This window comes from Aplysia californica, unplaced genomic scaffold, assembly GCF_000002075.1.
Source record: "Aplysia californica isolate F4 #8 unplaced genomic scaffold, AplCal3.0 scaffold00108, whole genome shotgun sequence".
Classification (NCBI taxonomy): domain Eukaryota; kingdom Metazoa; phylum Mollusca; class Gastropoda; order Aplysiida; family Aplysiidae; genus Aplysia; species Aplysia californica.
In genome coordinates, this window is record NW_004797378.1 from 1,077,990 (window position 1) to 1,095,629 (window position 17,640).

Sequence of the window (17,640 nt, forward strand, 5' to 3'; positions counted from 1 at the left end):
TAATGTGTAGGTGCCAGGTGGTCTGCTTATCTTCAATTTTACCTTTTTCTACAACAAAGAATGTGGGAAACATGGGGGGGTGGGGGGCGTATCAATGAGGCGGCGGGCATTTGATCGGCAGATAAGGTGTGGGGGAAACTAAAAAATGGCGGAAAATTGGAAGCACTTGACTTAACGTTAGATCTATAGATCGAAGACACTTCCTTTTTTCCGGACCCGAGTCCAAATAACATTTTTTCATATTCGGACTCGAGTCCAAATAAGAACTTTTAAAATTCGGACTCGAGTCCGAATATGAAAAAATGTTATTCGGACTAACGACGGCCAAAATTTTAATCTTAAATGGTTTATTAACCGATCAAAATTAAGAAAAAATAAACCTAGGGTCAAGTGTCAAGGCACTACGTTCCTTAATAAATAATTGTGGGTTCTGTTAGGGATAACAATTAAACATGTTTTTTTTGTGTTACAAGTAAGCAAATGCCAGTTCTAACATCACAATGACAAACTATTACTAACATTATTTCATTAAACAGCTTTCAGTTAAGGCTATTATTTTTAAAAACATACTACTGTGGCAAGTGAATTCCTTTCTGAATTTAGAATATATACACTTGTCTTGGGTTTTGGTGAAGATATACGTGCCTCAAGATTTTTAAAAATGAAACAGTAACAATCTCCGCGGGAGCCTAGAAAAATCGGCCAGCACTCTGGGGCAGGTCAAGAACCTCTTACAATTCACAAATTATTTTGTATCATCTGTTCTCAACCCACCCAGGTAGGCCTAAGAATAAAAATCCATTGCATTCTCAGCCCGGGGGAGAGTAATACTATTTTATTCTCACTCGGGGTGAGAATAATTATTCTCACCCTGGGTGAGAATTAAAATGGATATTATTCTCACCCCGGGTGAGAATCTATTATCTATTTGTGGTGGCTGAATTTTGTTATTCAAAAGGCTTTTTAATGGCTGCATCGATCGACATCTGGTTTTTGCCAAAAGATTCTTTAAAATATTCTCCACATCATGAAGCCTCTCGTTTTTTCAGTTTTGAGACAGTTTTGCTGCAAAAAGCTAAATTTCTTTATTTTGCCGATCGCTTTTGTAGGCTGACGCTTCTGTCTCTGTAATTTTAGAAAATCCGGAAGTGATATTTCGCGAGGCGCATTTTGTTTTGAGAGTATAGATCTAGACCTTATAATTTTTTGCATCTCTCAAGGTTTATTGCCCCATTCCAGTAGAGTGTAAATATAGTAGGCCACTTCCTTTTGGCTATTCTCACCCAGTGTGCGTTCACCATGATAGCCTAGGCCAACCAGTGTAGCGTTCACCTTGAACAAACATTCCAGCACTCTTGTGTTGAAAGCATGCAATTTTGTCTGTGGGCAGTGAGAAAGAAAGAGGGGGGGGGGGGGGGGGAGAACTTCCTGGCAAAACAAAATGGCGCCCCGTGTAGTTCGGCTCGATTCGAAAAGTTAAATAGCCGTAGCATCTTTGTAGACGACCAGATTAGTTTACTTTTGTGTTTTAACATCATTTTTTATCTTTGTTTTTGTCAATTTGATCGTCCACTGCGATAGACAGTATTCAGAGAGAGAGAGGAGTAGATCTTGCGAAAACTTCAACTAACAAAAGCACATTTTTGTTTTACCCATTTTAACGGTTTACAGAATCATTGAAATCTCTAAGTATTCTTAATCACTTTTGCGACCTTCTCGTATGCCTTGTTCAATATCAGAACCCAAAGAAATAATTTGTTTTTCATTTAGAGACTGGATGATTAATGATGTGCAAATTCAACCTAAAATGACAAAACAGTGCTGGGTTTTTAAAATGCCCGCTGTAACTCATCTCACCAAAAAAAAAAGCAGCAAAAATAAAAAATAAAAAAAACCTAATGAATCAAGGGACACAACTACTGTAATAACAGGCATTGAATAACATGCTTTCCCTTTTTGCGATTGCTGAGAGCGATCGTGGGTTGGTAAATAGTGTAAAAAGAGTGTCCAGAAATTGAAAGTGACGTGGGTGTCGGTTTGGGGGTTTTTCGTTTGAGGCCTATCAAGGCTGTGTCGGTATCAGTGGTCACTGAATTAATGTATTACAGCATCAGCCCTGATAATTGTTCAGTACAGTGGAATCCTGTTATAACGAGAGGGAGGGGACCGGTGTGAAATGTCCGTTATAGCAGGATTCTCGCTATAATGGATCCAGTAATAAATCCAAGGGAAATAGTAAAGTAGGCCTAATCTATGAGTTAAGTGTTCTGTTTATTCCTTTTTGTATTTCCCCTGATGATGATTTTGTTCAACTTGATTTCTAGGTCTTACTTGATCAAAAATCGAATCAGGTTTCTTTCTCTAGCACTAGCAATGTTGACAGCTCGGCGTTGGCGATCAGAAAGAAGGGGCTCTGGCTCTAGGCTAACTCACCCGCTGTGTTGTCCCCCACCCCACCACACCCTGTGGTGCGTTACGTCTGCTTGCGCCAGTCACACAGTCACTCCATCTATCACAGCATTGTGACCTCTCCATCCCGCACCAGAGAAATGAGAGGCACGGTATGCCTAGATAAACTAGACTGGGCTGGCCTATCAGTATCACGCGATGCGTTCTGCGTGTCTGCGCGTGCCACACCCTCTCCTCTCATTCGCTCCGGCCTTCCATTGTTGGTTTGCATGGGCTCTCCCATTCTTTGTTTCGGGATCACAAGCAACTTTCTCAACTGGCGAGTTGTTTATATATGTTTAATTGATCTGTGCGCTGTGCACATCATCATTGCTTTTCTCACCCTGGGGCAGGATATAGGCCACAAACAAACACTCTCCACCTTTCCCTATCCTGGGCTAGTCGCTTGATGTCACTCCACGTCTTCCCACTTTTCTGTACATCCATTTCCGTGACTCTTCTCCAGGTTCCACGAGGTCTTCCCCTTGATCTTTTACCCCTGCAGCTGCTTGACTTCCTGAGAGTGCGTCCAATCCATCACCAACGTCATCTTCCCCCCTCATCTCTGAACGGGCTCTGTCTGGTTCTTCTTAATACTTCCTCGTTGGTGATCCTGTCTGTCCATTTGAACCTCAGCAGCCTCCTCAGACACTTGTTCAAGAAAACCTGGATCCTCTTTATGCACATATGGGATGCAATCCACGTCTCACATCCATACAACAAGACTGACTTCACATTTGAGTTGAAAATTCTAAGCTTTGTTTGTAATGAGATATCCGTGGTCCTCCAAATCCTGCTCAAAGAAACAAATGCAGGCCTATCAGTATCACGCGATGCGTTCTGCGTGTCTGCACGTGCCACACCCTCTCCACTCATTCGCTCCGGCCTTCCATTGTTGGTTCGCATGGGCTCTCTCATTCTTTGTTTCGGGATCACAAACAACTTTCTCAACTGACGAGTTGTTTATATATTATGTTTAATTGGTCTGTGCGCTGTGCACAGCAGCAGCAATATTCCGTTATAACCGGCATGTTTGTCTGATGGCGCAATAGCAGTATTTTATTTACAAAGATAAAGAAGGGAAAAAACGGGGGTTTTAGAACAGTGTCTTTATAACAGACTTCTCGTTATTTCAGGACTCGTTATAAGTGGACTCCACTGTACCATTCTAAGATTTATAAGTTATTAGTCAAAACTGTTCGATCCCAGTCATTTTTCAATTTTGCTCAGGTCCCCTCATTAATGATGACACTCTCGTCCTCCGAGGTAGCTAATTTGTGCACCATATTTTCTTTTGTTTTTTCTTTGAAGGTATGCGTGTGGCAATATGGTTTGGTGTGTTCAACAAAGATATGTTCCAGAGATCAATCGAGAGTGGTTGCGCGTATCGTTAAAGAGGTAAGACACATATCTTTTTCATTGACAAAATGTGAAAGCAGACAAAGCAAATAATTTCTATATCATTGTTTTACCTTTTCAAATTTTATTCATTCTTAATCTTTGTGGTTGTTGGCAGGTGCTCTGGTGTGATTTGCTCCTTCTTTCCTATCAAGATCTATCATCCTTCTCTCTGTAACGCCTCTAATCTTTGGCACTTATATGACTTTATTATATATTTTGTTGCAAGTGCCGTAAGACTTTCACTCAAACTAATCAAAATTCTTAGTCTTTGGTCATCATATCATATTGTGTTAAAAGTTATCTTGGTTCACGATTTTTCTATTCACATGTTTTTTAGAAATGTCCCTGCCCTCATTCATAAATATTCCTCATAATCTTTCAACACAAGGCACAAAGAAATGCCTGATTTTATAGATATTTGTTTCATAGATTGTCTTTAAAAGTTTTAGTAATGAGTTCTCTAGTTTGAACAGTTTTTTTCATGTTTTTCTCTTCCAGAGGATAACAAGTCAATGCACCATTGACTCTCCTTAGTCAAAATGTGTGATGCAAGTGAAGTGCATGGCCTTTTCTATTTCCTTTTTTATTTTCCTTTAGTAATAGCACCTTCAACTGACCACACACTTTATTGTTATAAAGGTCTTTAAAGTTCTTTGTTTGTTATTCAGTTCTGAAGACGAAGAGCTTAACGTGTTTGATGTAGATCTATAAGACCATACTTCTTGTCATTCTGTAAGGCTGGTAAACTGACCCATGTCATATTTCTCCGTGGTGTATTTTCTTCATCCCGCTATGGGGCATTTTATTAACCCTATCCGTATGCCCTGGGGTCATTTTATACCCCTAGGATTGTATTTTTCACATTTTAGAATTCTTCTAGTACAAAGATCTCTTTGACACTTTCAGTATTTCTCAAAAAATCATTTTGACAGACTGCTATGTAAAGCATACGGATCAGATTAACGAGTACATTTCCTCTTTAAAAGTGGTGGCACAGAGTTCCCCAAGTCGTATGGATACGATAGTAAAACACGGCGTACGGATAGGGACTGTTCTATAGGGTGCATTTTGTGAAAGTTGTGATATTAATATCATCACAGTGAGTGGTTGACGGATGCTCTGGTGTGGTTTGCTTCTTCTTTCCTATAAAAAGTCTGTCGTCCTCATCTCCCCTCCTTCTTTTTTATGTTTGTTACTCTCTTGTAATACCTCTAATCTTCTGGTGCTCATATGACCTTATGCAGTTACGAGCACCGTAAAACCTCTACTAAACAAACAATATCATCACTTTGTTTTAATTTTCTGTTTTCTATTCTTCAGAAAATTTTGCCTGCTTTCAAAGAACATAGAGTTCCTCTGGCCTCAGAATGTCAGTTTGCCACAGACCGAGACATGTACATGGTTCACGAGGACAACAAGATGATGGAGAACACTGGCCGCTGGGCCTGTGACTTCTGCGGCAAGGCCTTTGTCTCAGAGTATTTTTTGGATGCTCACTTTGGGAATCGTCACTCTGAACACATTCAGGTTTTTTTAAATCTTATTTTTGCTCTTGGATTTGGGGTGAATTATAAGGGTTGAGTGCATAGCTGAAAAATGTCAGGGGTCATCAGAGTCAGCAGGATATTCACTTTACCTTATCTGACATTACTTTCTCCTGTCCTATTTTTTAGGGGGTTTTTTTATTCGATCAATTTGCATATTCAGTTTAAACTTTATTTCTCACTTTTGAGTAACAGAGCAGCACTTAATAGCAAAATTTCTGAAGTGATTTATGGTTATCAAAAAGCTGGAAAATGACATGTGAAAGATATAACAAAAATCAGCTGCAAGAATGTTCTTGTTTCTCCGTCCGCCTTGGTCCCAATGATGGCTGCATTGTCCATCTGTTCTGTGCACTAAATGTCCAACATTCCTTTCAACGTGATAAAACTAGTATATCATAGTCATTTGACTGCAGTATAGTATAAGATTTCATAGCTGCCACTTTCCCGCTAAATAGCGGAAACTCCGCTTCTTCTAGTTTTTCCCGCTACTTTCCTCCTTCCTCCGCTGGACCACTCTCGGTCGCAAATTGCGATACTTTTTTTTTTACACGCGGAAAACACCGAACCGGGAGAGAGACGAAACGCGGCTTGTGCATGTCCACCCGTAGTTTTCTACTTCCGCTCCTCTTGGCCTAGCGCTAGTTTCACATTGTTTATTGTGGAGCAACACAGTGTCGATCGAGCATCGGGACGTTGGCGCGCCGAGTTGTCATTGAAAACGGTGGAAATTCGAGAGAAATTGATGCAGAATGCAAAAATAAAAGGTGCTGGAATATGAAAGAAGCAGCCGGTGTTCGACTTGAGCAATTCATTAGAAAATTGAACGAGCGGCTTGCTGCCCTTTGCGTTTGGTTCAATAAAGTTGCGGCTTGCGGCTCTCCTGTACAATTGCGGTCCCGTTTGTTTACAGGACGGCTATTCTGGCTGTGACCGTGAATCTAGATCTAGATAATCTATCTCTAGATATAATATAGATCTACACATATTTAGATATCTAGATTCTAGATCTAGATTAGACAGCCTAGGCTATAATTTTAATTCAGTTTAGATCTCTAAGTAAGAAACACACTACAGGGGCACTAAGTGCAAACGAGGCCGCAATTGTATAGGAGTTCAGAAATCGCTCAGTACAGCAGCAAAGGTGTTGCCTCCTTGATCCAATACTGCTCTACATCGATGTGCATGTTTAAAGTGAAAGAAATCTTTTAATGAGACACCAGCTGGCAACAAACACTGGATTTTTAGTCACCAAGTCGACCAAGTCCAAACTGTGTCAAATTGACTCAAATGCTTGTTAGTCAACTTACTGCCTTTTTTTTTCTCAAATACATTTTAATTCAGTTGCCTATGGTTAACAAACATGACAGTTTTCCCTTCCAAAACTGTAGGCTAGATTTTCTAGTATATTGCCTCTGGATCTCACTGGTTTTACTCCGGCCTTAGGAGAGCGCATGTACGCCTTTGCGTGAATTTCCTCCTTTTTTGAAATTCCTGAGTGGCAGCTATGGATTATACACATTGCAGATTCGCTCAAAAAAAGAAAATAATTCTTTTGTCTACAATTCAGAGACAAAGTGAGTTACTCTGGCCACTGCTATTTGCTATTCATTTAGATCCTCTGTTCACACTTAAGTGGAGATTTAGAAGGAACGGCAGAGGTGTTGTTGTTTATTCCTTTCAATTTGACGCTGTGCTTTATTTCTGTCTGGCTTTCCATTCTACGCAAAGATGGTCACAAGTCCCCTTTTTCTTTTTGTATGCCTTTACACGTGGTGTCTTAGAGGCCAACTTTAACTGAAAATGTAGTCTTCTGTAGCATAACTTCCAACCCGTTCAATTTATCTTGGCAAGAATCAGTCTTTGACCTCTTCTCTTCCTCTCACTTTGTGGTGTTTTCTACAGGTCTGAAGGACATGCTCATCTGTCTGTGGGTGGTTGGAGGGTGCTCGGGTGTGGTTTGCTGCTTCTCTCCTATGAAACATCTATCGCCCTTCTTCTTTTTATGTTTGTTACTCTCTTGTAACACCTCTAGTCTTCTGGCGCTCAAATGACCTTATGCAGTTGTGAACGCCATAAAACCTCTACTAAAACTAAACTCAGCTGTCTGGTCAGCTTCTCCGCTAGAGCGTTACAGTCCAGCGTGCACTTAGTGAAACATGCACACAGTGAACAGTTTTTCATAAAGTCCAGAACAGGGTGTCCAGCAAAGCCGTATAGTCGTAAAAAAGCCGTAAATTCGACGCCCTGGTCGTAAAGGTCGCAAATGGTAGTAAATTTGTCTCGAAGGTAGTAAAAATTTGGTAAACGGTCGTAAATTAGCCTGCATACTGAGTGATGAAGCCAGCAAGACTTTTCAGTGAACCCTAGCCTTGGTACATGACTCCGTTTTTGCAGGTCGCGATTGTGATATAATTATTCGTTCACCTTTTCTCCGTCCGAGAGTACGTTTCACGCGAAAAGCCGGCTATGGCGGCAGGTGGAAGTGTATGTGACACCGAGGCTCGATCGGGAAAATCAAGATCTACTTTCGCTTTCGTTACCACCCTGAAATTTGACGAAGATAAACTGATAACGCAACATTTGTAATATGCAGGTTGTACAGTATAAATGCTGTGTCACCATGCAAACAAAATTTAATAATTACTCGGACCTTTCACTGTGCTGTCACTTGTGTGGATGGGGGGGGGGTGAAAAGAAAATACAAGCTTTGTCCGATTTTTAGATTGTCGGGTTCGCCAGCGTGACAGGTCAGTGAACCTTCACTACAAGGTACGGCATCAGTGAGCACCGGCGTTTGTTGGGGTCGCCAAAGTTCATTAAAAAGTCGAGCGTTACGATGTATAGGACTACGGAATAGGGCAGGGATTATTGATTTTTTTAAAGAGACACTCGGGGGAGGGAGGAGCGGATGAAGGCAACACCAGAGGACAAAAACTGTAAGCAAATTTCAGAATTTTGATTAGATTTAGAGCCCTCTGCAAAGCGCGCGTTGGTGCAGGCCTTGTGTGGAATCGGGATCCTTCATACCTTGTAAGCCGTGTTATTGAAATAAAGTGTTCGCATTTCATTTGTTGGGTGATAGTAAATTAGAACAATACTGTAGCTTTCTGTTCAAGACTGGCAGATTTTCAGTGCCACTGCCTCTTGCCCTCTCACAGTTCTTACACCTCTCACACTGAATAGGTTTACTCGAGTCATTACATGTGTGTGTGTGTGCGCGCGTTGTTGTTGTGTAACATGGCCCTGGAAAATGGAGAAGTCGGTTTGGTAGTCACCCTGTGTGTACACATTAGGTATAAATCTACCCTCCCTCCCCCTCCCACCTCCACCAAGGCAGTGCTACTGACTGAAACGTCTTTAGGCCATTCCCAAAGGGAGGATATTAACATGTTCTTATGCACAGTAGAATTGTAAATGGGCTGATTTATCAATGTCATGCTCATACTGTGCTGGACCCGCGTAGAGGACACTGCTGCCTTTTCTGTCCTCTTCTTTACTATCGTCATTTTCCTCTACTTTTTTTTGTATGTTTGTCGTACTTGTGAACTACTATTTCCGGGGTGCCTTGATAGTCGAAGCTTGGACTTCTCTGTTGACATCCACCCCTTGTCGCTCATATCACCTATGCAGTTGCAAGCGCCGTAAAAACCTTACTAAATCTAAATCTAGCTGCAAGCAAGCTTGCGATCGTCTGTCTATCCTCCATTTTGTCGACTGGACTTTGTTGTGTGTTCTTTTCGTTCCATATGTTATGTAATAATAATATATATGTTATTGATAGCGCAAATTAACTCCCTTTTTCGAGCTGGTGTGGGGCTTGATTTGCTGGGTAGTAAATTTTTTTCCAGGTAGTAAATTTTTTCAGGAAATATTGCTGGACACCCTGCAGAATTTTGGTTGTTTAGCAGGTGATCTGATGTGGTTTGCTTCTTCTTTCCTATAAAAAATATATTGTTCTTATCCCTCCTTTTATTTGTTTGTTACATACTATCTAGTACCATTTCAAATCTTCGGCACTTATATGACCTAATTGTGTTGCAAGTGCCATAAAGCTCTTACTAAAACTAAAAATATCTGGGATTTTCTATTCTTTGTATTTAAAACATTAGCAAAATTCGTACATTACAAGAAAAAGATTAACGTGTCGTGCCAATTTTTAATTTTTCTATGTGCCTGCTAGATTGTATATGAATAGCTAGACTAGCTTAAAACAATTATGCATGTAGTATGTCTCTCCTTGATTTCAAACAATCAAGTTTTTCTCTGCCAACAGAGTGAGAATGCTCTGTGCCTGGCTGACGTTTGCGACGTGTTCCGCTGTGACATTGTGTCGGGGGCGTCCACGCCTGACTACTGGGACATTGCATTGTGCATGGAAGATGATATGAAAGATCTGTTCTCTCAGTGTGAGGTATGTCTCTTACTCAAACACGATGAAACAAATGCTTTGTTTTCTGTTTGGTTTGAAAAAAGTATACCATTGGCTAGCTGTTCAGATTTTACTAAGCCCAAAATATTGAATTAAAAAAAAAAAATTCAGTTTTTAAATGTGCTTGTGAAGTATTTTGTCAAAGTTCAAATTCTAAATGTTGAAAAAAAGAGCATTAAAAAGATTCATAGTTCATGTACTTAAAAAAAAAAAGAATGAAACAGTTTTTTCTCTATCTTAAAAGTATTCCTTTCTGGGCTTAGAACAGTTGACCAGCTTGCCAACGATACCAATTCAGTGTGGAAAACGTAAAGGGTGTACTTGTAAATGGCAAGTTTGTCTCAATGTCTAGTGCTCTGCGTTATTTGCAGATCAGTGAAAATATTTCCTATCAGAGATTTTTCACTTTTGTTTTCGTTGTGGTGATCTCCATCAATATGAAAAAGGTGACCCACTACAATTTGCTAGTTTATCCATTATTCTCACATTTGCCTCAAAACCACCTCTGTTTGGCAGATTTAATATGTAGACTTTAGATTCTCTTTTTGTTTAAGTGAGTGCTTTACGGCACTTGCAACACAATATAGTCATATAAGTGGCGATAGTTTCTCTTTGACACTGTTCTCTGCATGGGAAAAATACCTTTGAACGTTGTGATAGAGTAAGTTTGTTTACCGTTTTTTGTTCATTTTTTATTTTCTTAATCCAGGCACTTGTTGATGAGTGTATCCCAGCAAGTGTGACAAAAAATCAGAGCAGATCAATTAAAGGTAAGAGAATTTTTGTTTTCGACAACCTGTCTCATAAAAAATGTCCTTAGAAGGAAATACAGTGGCGTCTACTTAAAGCCAAATCTGTGAAACTGCTGGGTTTTCTTTGATTTAGCCAGATTTTCTGTTTAGAAATGTTGCTCGGATAGAAGGAAACCCTAAGAATACATAACATTACAACTGAAAGAGCTGCGGAGCTGGCCTACCATAGAAAACTACATCTCCCCCCGACGCTTAACGGCAACTGAGGATGAAAAAGTAAAAAAGTAAATGTAAAGTAAGCTCGGATAGAAGAGAAAAAAAGCTTTTTGCAGGTTAATGGTCTTCATTTTAAAAAGACTGCTCTGTTGTATAGACTAGAACGTAAGTTTTGCAGAGAGGTTTTCTCTGATAGAACATCAGCTATACATTGTGCTCATTACCATCAAAGGAAATCATAATTAATGGAAACAGATGTTCCCACTGACCCGTGGGAAAGTCAGTGTCAATTATTTTGAGTGATATCATTGCTGTAGATCTTTCTATTTTATATAAGCAAGAGTGATTTAATTTTCTTACTTGAATGATTTTTTAAACTTGACTGTTTTGAGTGAAGTTGTTATTTTCTGTACTTGTTTGGGGGGCAGATTTAGTCAGTGCTATGGAAGTTAAACCTAAGATTTGTGGAAAGGGGACTAAATTGTCCCTTTTATGACTAGATCTAACAGTTATGCTCAAACGACATATTCAGTTACAGTTATGCCTTTAAATGTCCTCTTCTTTTTAAAATCTGACTCCCACCCTTTTCGTATTTTTATAGCCTATAAGGCTTTCCCTGTTTTATATTCATGGAATGAACACACGCCCGACAGACTTTGATGTACCTGTACTTAATATTTATGTATGATAAAAACAGAATCATTATACAGCCAACAACAGTGAACTGATGATTGAAATTTGTTGTCTGTATCGCCGAACTGGGTTGGGTACCCTGAATATATTATAATATGCAAATGGTAGTGTGAAACTATGGCAATGTATTTAATTTGAAGACATAATTGTTGATGCTCAAGCTCAGCTCTCACAGATAAATATGTCTTCTAATGAAATAAATTGACATAGCTTCGCACCACTTGATATCTCTATGATTTGTCATGGTCTCAGGTTGCATTAATTTTTTGACTGTAAGTGTATGAGTCATTCAATGTCTTTTTTTATAAAAGTTTTATACACTATTCTCCTCACATTAAGTGAACGCTTTTTTTGGGGGGGGGTTTCTTTTCAGACACTGTGGTAGAAAATGTTTGTTCTTTTCTCACTTGCATGAAGTTTTGGAACACTCCTATGCAGCAGGTAAGTTTTCTATTTTTAAACTTAACAATGGTAATGGTGGTAATATGTTTTGTTAAATGCTCCCTTTCAGCAGTGTAATTTCATTTAACCCTTAACTGATTCCGTCCATGATTTTTTCAGGCTCTGGACAATTATTTTTCTTTGTTCAGTTTTAGACTTGGGGTGCATTTATTTAATGCATTACTGTGAAGCTTTAAGTTACTCTAATATGTATTGTCATATACCAAAGTGGTGGGAATCAATACAGGAATTTTTTTTTACCGATAACAATGACCTATAATCTGTTTGTATTGTACTTTCCGCCATACAAAAACAAATGAGGGAAAAAAATTGCGCAACACCTCTTCGAAAATTTCGACTTACCGCATTTTCTCAGCTCTACAAGTCCTTATAATCCATAGGAATCAATACAAAATTGTAGCGATAACACCCTAGCACACATTTATGCAAGAATTTCACAAATTTAGTTGAATATCTTTCTTTGAGGGGCCTTTTTCTTATACCAGGCTCTGTGTTATGTACCCTTAGATCTAGCCTACATCACGACAACAAAACAACGATTTTTGCAAGAATTTCGCTGAGTTTCTATCGATATTGGCGCTCAGAGTTTGAGGTCAGGTTTGTTTACAAGTTCTACTTCCTTTCGACAACGTAAAAAGTAGGAACTAAGTTAAAAAGTGCTCATTTGTTTCGGATTTTGTTGAGCCGCTCACAGCGGTCGAATGGATGCAACGGAAGAACTCGGAGCGGCTGTCAGCGGCCAAATGGACGGAATCAGTTAAAACCCTGAATTCTTGTTTTTCCTACCTCCCTAGAATCCTAAATTAAAATCGAGATACTAGAAGAAATTAGGTTGGTTCATTGTTTTATTTACTGTGTCTTTAATTGTTGTTAGAGTTTAAAAATGTTATGTGTATATATATATATGAATGCACAGTCTGGACAAAGGGGGAAAAGGTTAACACACTGGTTTTTAGGACCAACTCCATGAGTAAAGTCTTGTGCGTTATCCCTGACTCCTTTTCAGTTAAAGTATCATTAGACCCAGCGGTAGATCTAGCCTCTGGCAGCTGAATCATCTTAAACATATTTGTATTTTGGTCAGTTCTTGCATATTAGAATAGTTTCTGTACTTAATTTTCCACTTTTTTGTGGGTTTTTTTTTTTTGGGTAACGATAATATTTTCTTTCCTTCTTTGTGCAGGAGGAGAGCTCCCACATGGCTCTCTACATCGTGCTGACCACCATGACCTGTTTTGGCATCATCATCTACAACTTTGTTTTTTACAATTACTTCTTGTAAGTTTTTTTCTTTAAATGGTGTCTAATCGTGAAAACTAGAAATATCTTAATGACGACCAAAATAACAATTTAAAAGGCTGTACGTGCAGTCAACTCTTTTGTACAGCTGTAAATGTAGAACATTTACAAAAGATAGTGAAAGTAAAAAACAGGCAACAGAAATGGTGACTGTTGAGAATTTTGTGGAAGGGGGGGGTGGGGGGGGAGATCAATTGAGGTAATGCTGAAAAAAACCCAGCTTGGGGCTCTCATTAATAAAAGCAAAAAGGAAAAGACAAATGAGGTTTCAGGGACATTTGAATTAACATAATGGTCTTGAACATCTTGCTCTCACTGGAAATACAGGAGGCAAAAGAAGTGAAAAAGTAGAGTAAGAGCAAATTATTTACTTGATCAGATGGGTGATGGGGAGAGACCAGGTTAACACTTTGCCCCCATGGGACACCGATCGGCGCCGGTGTGATATGGCGTGTACCGCACCTGTATCCTGGTCCGTGGGGATAAGTGTTGCGCGCTGTGTGGGTGGAAAGTGTTAATGTAAGTTTCCTGGGATCATCTGTACAGAGACATGAATGTCGATCCATGATTGCCAATGTCTGTTTCAGACTTGGCACATGATGATGATATTGGTCCTGTTTTAGAAGTTAACGAAAATACACAATTCTTGTTTGTCAAAAATACTTGTAAGATATTTCTTGTCTTTAATTTTCACCCCTTCTTTCTTCTATGATGTTCTTGATACATCACGAAAATGTATAATTTTAAACTTTTTGTCGTACCATGGACATCACAGAAGTTGGCAAATTTGACATTCCTGGTTTCCTAAAAGATGTTACTTGAGTGCCCTGTTAGTCATCTGGATCTAATTCTTCTGTACGAATTAAGCTACAAGCACAGCATGGATTCGTATTTAGGAATAAAAAGTGCACCTATCAATACCAAATTTGCTAGTCTATTATATATTTGGCAACTTGGAAACACTCACTTTTCCCATAAAACTGCGACAGCTACAGAGTTGAAAGTTGGCATGTACCTGCGAAAAGATAGATAGGTCCCCATGACGGAGCCCGATTTTTGATTATTCATTTCCTGAATTTAGAAAAATATATTTGACAAAAAGTTCCCGTCCTTCTTTGATCTTTGTGATTATTCTGCTAAGAAACAAACAAATCTGCGTAGCTCCAAGAGACAGGGTGAGTAATTTTTTAGAGTCACCTGTAATACGTGGAGACGTGATCCATTGTATGCCTCCAAAGAGTTGTTTTTGATATATGGCCCGAAGAGAAAAACTTTTTAATTACAGAGTCAAGATTTTTTTTTAAAATATTTTTGTTTGGTCGCTAGCCTGTAGAAGTGCCAGGCAAAGTTTCGTGGGCATAAGTGAATTTGTCAATGAGCTAGATTTTTCTTTAACATTGTCAGAGGAAAATGAACAAACTATAGACACTGCCTCTGTGATTTTGAAGACGTCGGTGTGTTCCTTTTACAGTTGTAGATTTTCATATATCACATAATGATCTTGCTTGTTTGTATTTTTTTAATGGCCAAGATATCGTGTTTTTTCTGGGTTTGCCAAATGTGATATTTGATCCAATAAATATTAACCTTCTTTTTCTTGATGAGACTGAAAAAATGTATCTGGTTTGATGTGTTAGTGAGTTGCATTCTAGAAAGTATATTAGGCAGCTAGCTGTATGAGTCAAAAATGGTTTCTCAGTCAAGTGTGAAAACATTGTAAGTTTTGGGAGTGTAAAAAATCAGAAAGATTGTCATAGCAATAACATAATTAACAATATTAATGGAAAGCTGGAAAGACAGCTGCATTTCATGGTGTCAAAGATGCTAGCTTCGGCTCAAGTAAAACTTTCAGTTTGAACTGTATACTGTTAGGAAACCTGTCCTTTTCTTTTCATTTTTACTTTTTGTGTGATGCCCTCCTTTTCTTATTCAGATTTATTCTTGTGAATTTCAGCTCAGACCTCTCACTAGAATCCACATATAACCCACCACCCCAGAAGAGCAAAAAGAAGCAAACAATGTCTCCCTACTCTGAGAGTCGAGAACCCCCGCGACCCAGACGCCCTCCTCCTCGACCCAGACATCAGCTGTAGATCAAGTGCTTGAGAGTTTCAGTCTCTCGCTGGTCGCTCAGTGGACGTGTGTGTTTTGAGCAGCACAACCCCAAGCTGTTGGATTGATGAATGGCTACAAAGGCTGGTGTACTTTGTGACAAGGAAAGGAAGTTCTTTTTCTATTGTGTGTGGGTGAAGCATTAACACTCTTTTCCTCCACATAGTGTTATAGAGGAGAGAAAAATTTATCTCCAAACTTTAAATTTAAAGAACTAGGGATACATGAGTATTACTTCCAGGCTCAGATAACATGAACATGGATAACCCAAAATATCAAATAGCCCATTCAGTTGACCATTCCCCCGAGTGATATCTCATTAATTTTTCACCCTACATTTTACCCGAACTATGGATGTATTGAACACATTTGTCAATTCCCTGACGTGTTTGAGTTATCCATGCCCAACTGTTCAATGATTGGATGGATTGTTGTGGAGTCTGTTCCTGTAGTTTAATCAAAGATTGTACATTACAAGATGGTTTGCCCCTCTCTTTGAGGTACCGAAAAAAAATGTGTGCAGTAATGCCAGTGGCAACGTACATAGTATTGCCCGTTGGATGTTTGTAATTTGTAGGGAGTTATGAGTTTTGAGTACACAGTGGAGCAAAATTGTGCTACCAGAACTTCTACTTGAGATATAAAGTCAAATGTGGTATCTGCAGCAGTTGCCACATCTATCGTACATAGATTGTAGAGGATGATTTTTAAGGGAGTGAAGTCTTAAAGTATCCAGTGATTGATGTTATTCAGGCAGGATCAGCTACTCTGGTATTGTCATATTTCCCACCCCCATAATGATTGTCAGTGTCTTTTATGTTCAAAGTAATGAGAAACAAGGAGGTGATAATAGTCATTTTGTATTTATAATAAAAATTTGAGAGAGATAAAAACTGCAGACAGGAAGAAGAGGCCGAGGCAACTGATCCTTACACCTACAACTGACAATGTAGCGGGGACTCACGGACTGTCATTAGATCTATTTCTCTCTTTAATAAATAGCCATATTGCCTTCTTTTACTCCTCCTTCAGTAATAATTGGTTTTGGATCAGGTTTCATGCTGAAAAGAAATTTTCAAACTGTAGTAACTTTTTTGGTAGACTACTAGTAAATTATTGTTTGTTTTATTTTATTTTTGGAGGTTTCTTTTTTTTTTTGGGGGGGGGGGAAAGAGGGTTGAGTCAGATGTGTGAAATTGATATGTTTGAGTTGCCATGTACAATAAGAGTATGTCTGTTACATATGGTTTTCACTATGCAGTTTATGAAAGTTGTAAAAAGTCATTCCTACCATCATCAAACATATAATGTTGGAGAGTCTTTTAGTGTCATTACAGTCAGTCAGTGGAATATGTCTTGTGTTTTTGCCTTTTTGTGGAAAGAGAACAGTGTGAAAGAATAATTTCTTACTTTTTATGTTACTGTAAATCTTGCATGAAGATGCTTGTGGATGTATGCTTTCATATATATATGGAAATAAATGTCGGTGTGCCTTTGGGAAAAGTGTACGTGTTATAGTTCATGTTTGGGATGAGAGGGAGAGATTCCATATTTTTAAGATGAATGATTTTGTGTAATAGCATGCAGATGTGCCAGGTTGTAGATAATACATTTGTCTGTCCTTATACAGTAGAAACCTGATATAACAGGGATGGTGGGACCATAGAAAAAGTCCTGTTGTACCCAAACCCTGTTAAATCAGAAATGCAAGAGAAGTAAGCATTTGTGGACCAATCCAGCTGTATTTATTCTTGGGTAGTTTCCCTTGCCACAAGTACCCACGAACAGGGGTTTTGGCATTGTGGCAGGCCTGCGCATGACACATTACATGTGCATGTTGCAAGGCTTGGGAATTGATCGAAGTCTGGGGAGCGCTGCGTGTGCTTGCAGTGGCGTGGTTTGCATGGGCTTGCTCCATCACTGCACTCTCTCTCTCTGTCCCTCTCTGTCTGTCTGTCTGTCTGTCTGTCTCTCTCTCTCTCTCTCTCTCTCTCTCTCTCTCTCTCTCTCTCTCTCTCTATCTATCTCTCTCTCTCTCTCTCTCTCTCTCTCTCTCTCTCTCTCTCTTTCTTAATTTGTAACACATTGTTGACAAGCTATAACCGACTGGGTTCCGTTGAGGCCCTGTTATTACCGATAACTTTTAATAGAGACAAAGAGTAGGAAGATACAGGGATTTTAAAAATCCCTGTTATTAACGGATCCCTGTTATTTCCGGGCCTGTTATACCTGTATATATGGTTTCCACTGTAATTGCTTTGTTTACATAATCTCTTAAATG

At 39.1% G+C, this 17,640-nt stretch overlaps 1 protein-coding gene across 1 annotated transcript in view; it reads left to right on the forward strand.

The window, feature by feature from the left end:
- LOC101854632 overlaps nt 1–16,862 on the forward strand; it is a 20,392-nt gene extending 3,530 nt beyond the window's left edge. The window contains exons 2-8 of the mRNA XM_005095604.3: nt 3,760–3,846; nt 5,170–5,376; nt 9,670–9,807; nt 10,535–10,595; nt 11,860–11,927; nt 13,132–13,226; nt 15,202–16,862. Of these exons, the coding sequence (XP_005095661.1) occupies nt 3,760–3,846; nt 5,170–5,376; nt 9,670–9,807; nt 10,535–10,595; nt 11,860–11,927; nt 13,132–13,226; nt 15,202–15,340 (795 nt within the window). The 3' untranslated portion in view covers nt 15,341–16,862. The remainder of the gene's footprint in view (nt 1–3,759; nt 3,847–5,169; nt 5,377–9,669; nt 9,808–10,534; nt 10,596–11,859; nt 11,928–13,131; nt 13,227–15,201) is intronic.
- Nucleotides 16,863–17,640: the final 778 nt, after the last annotated feature.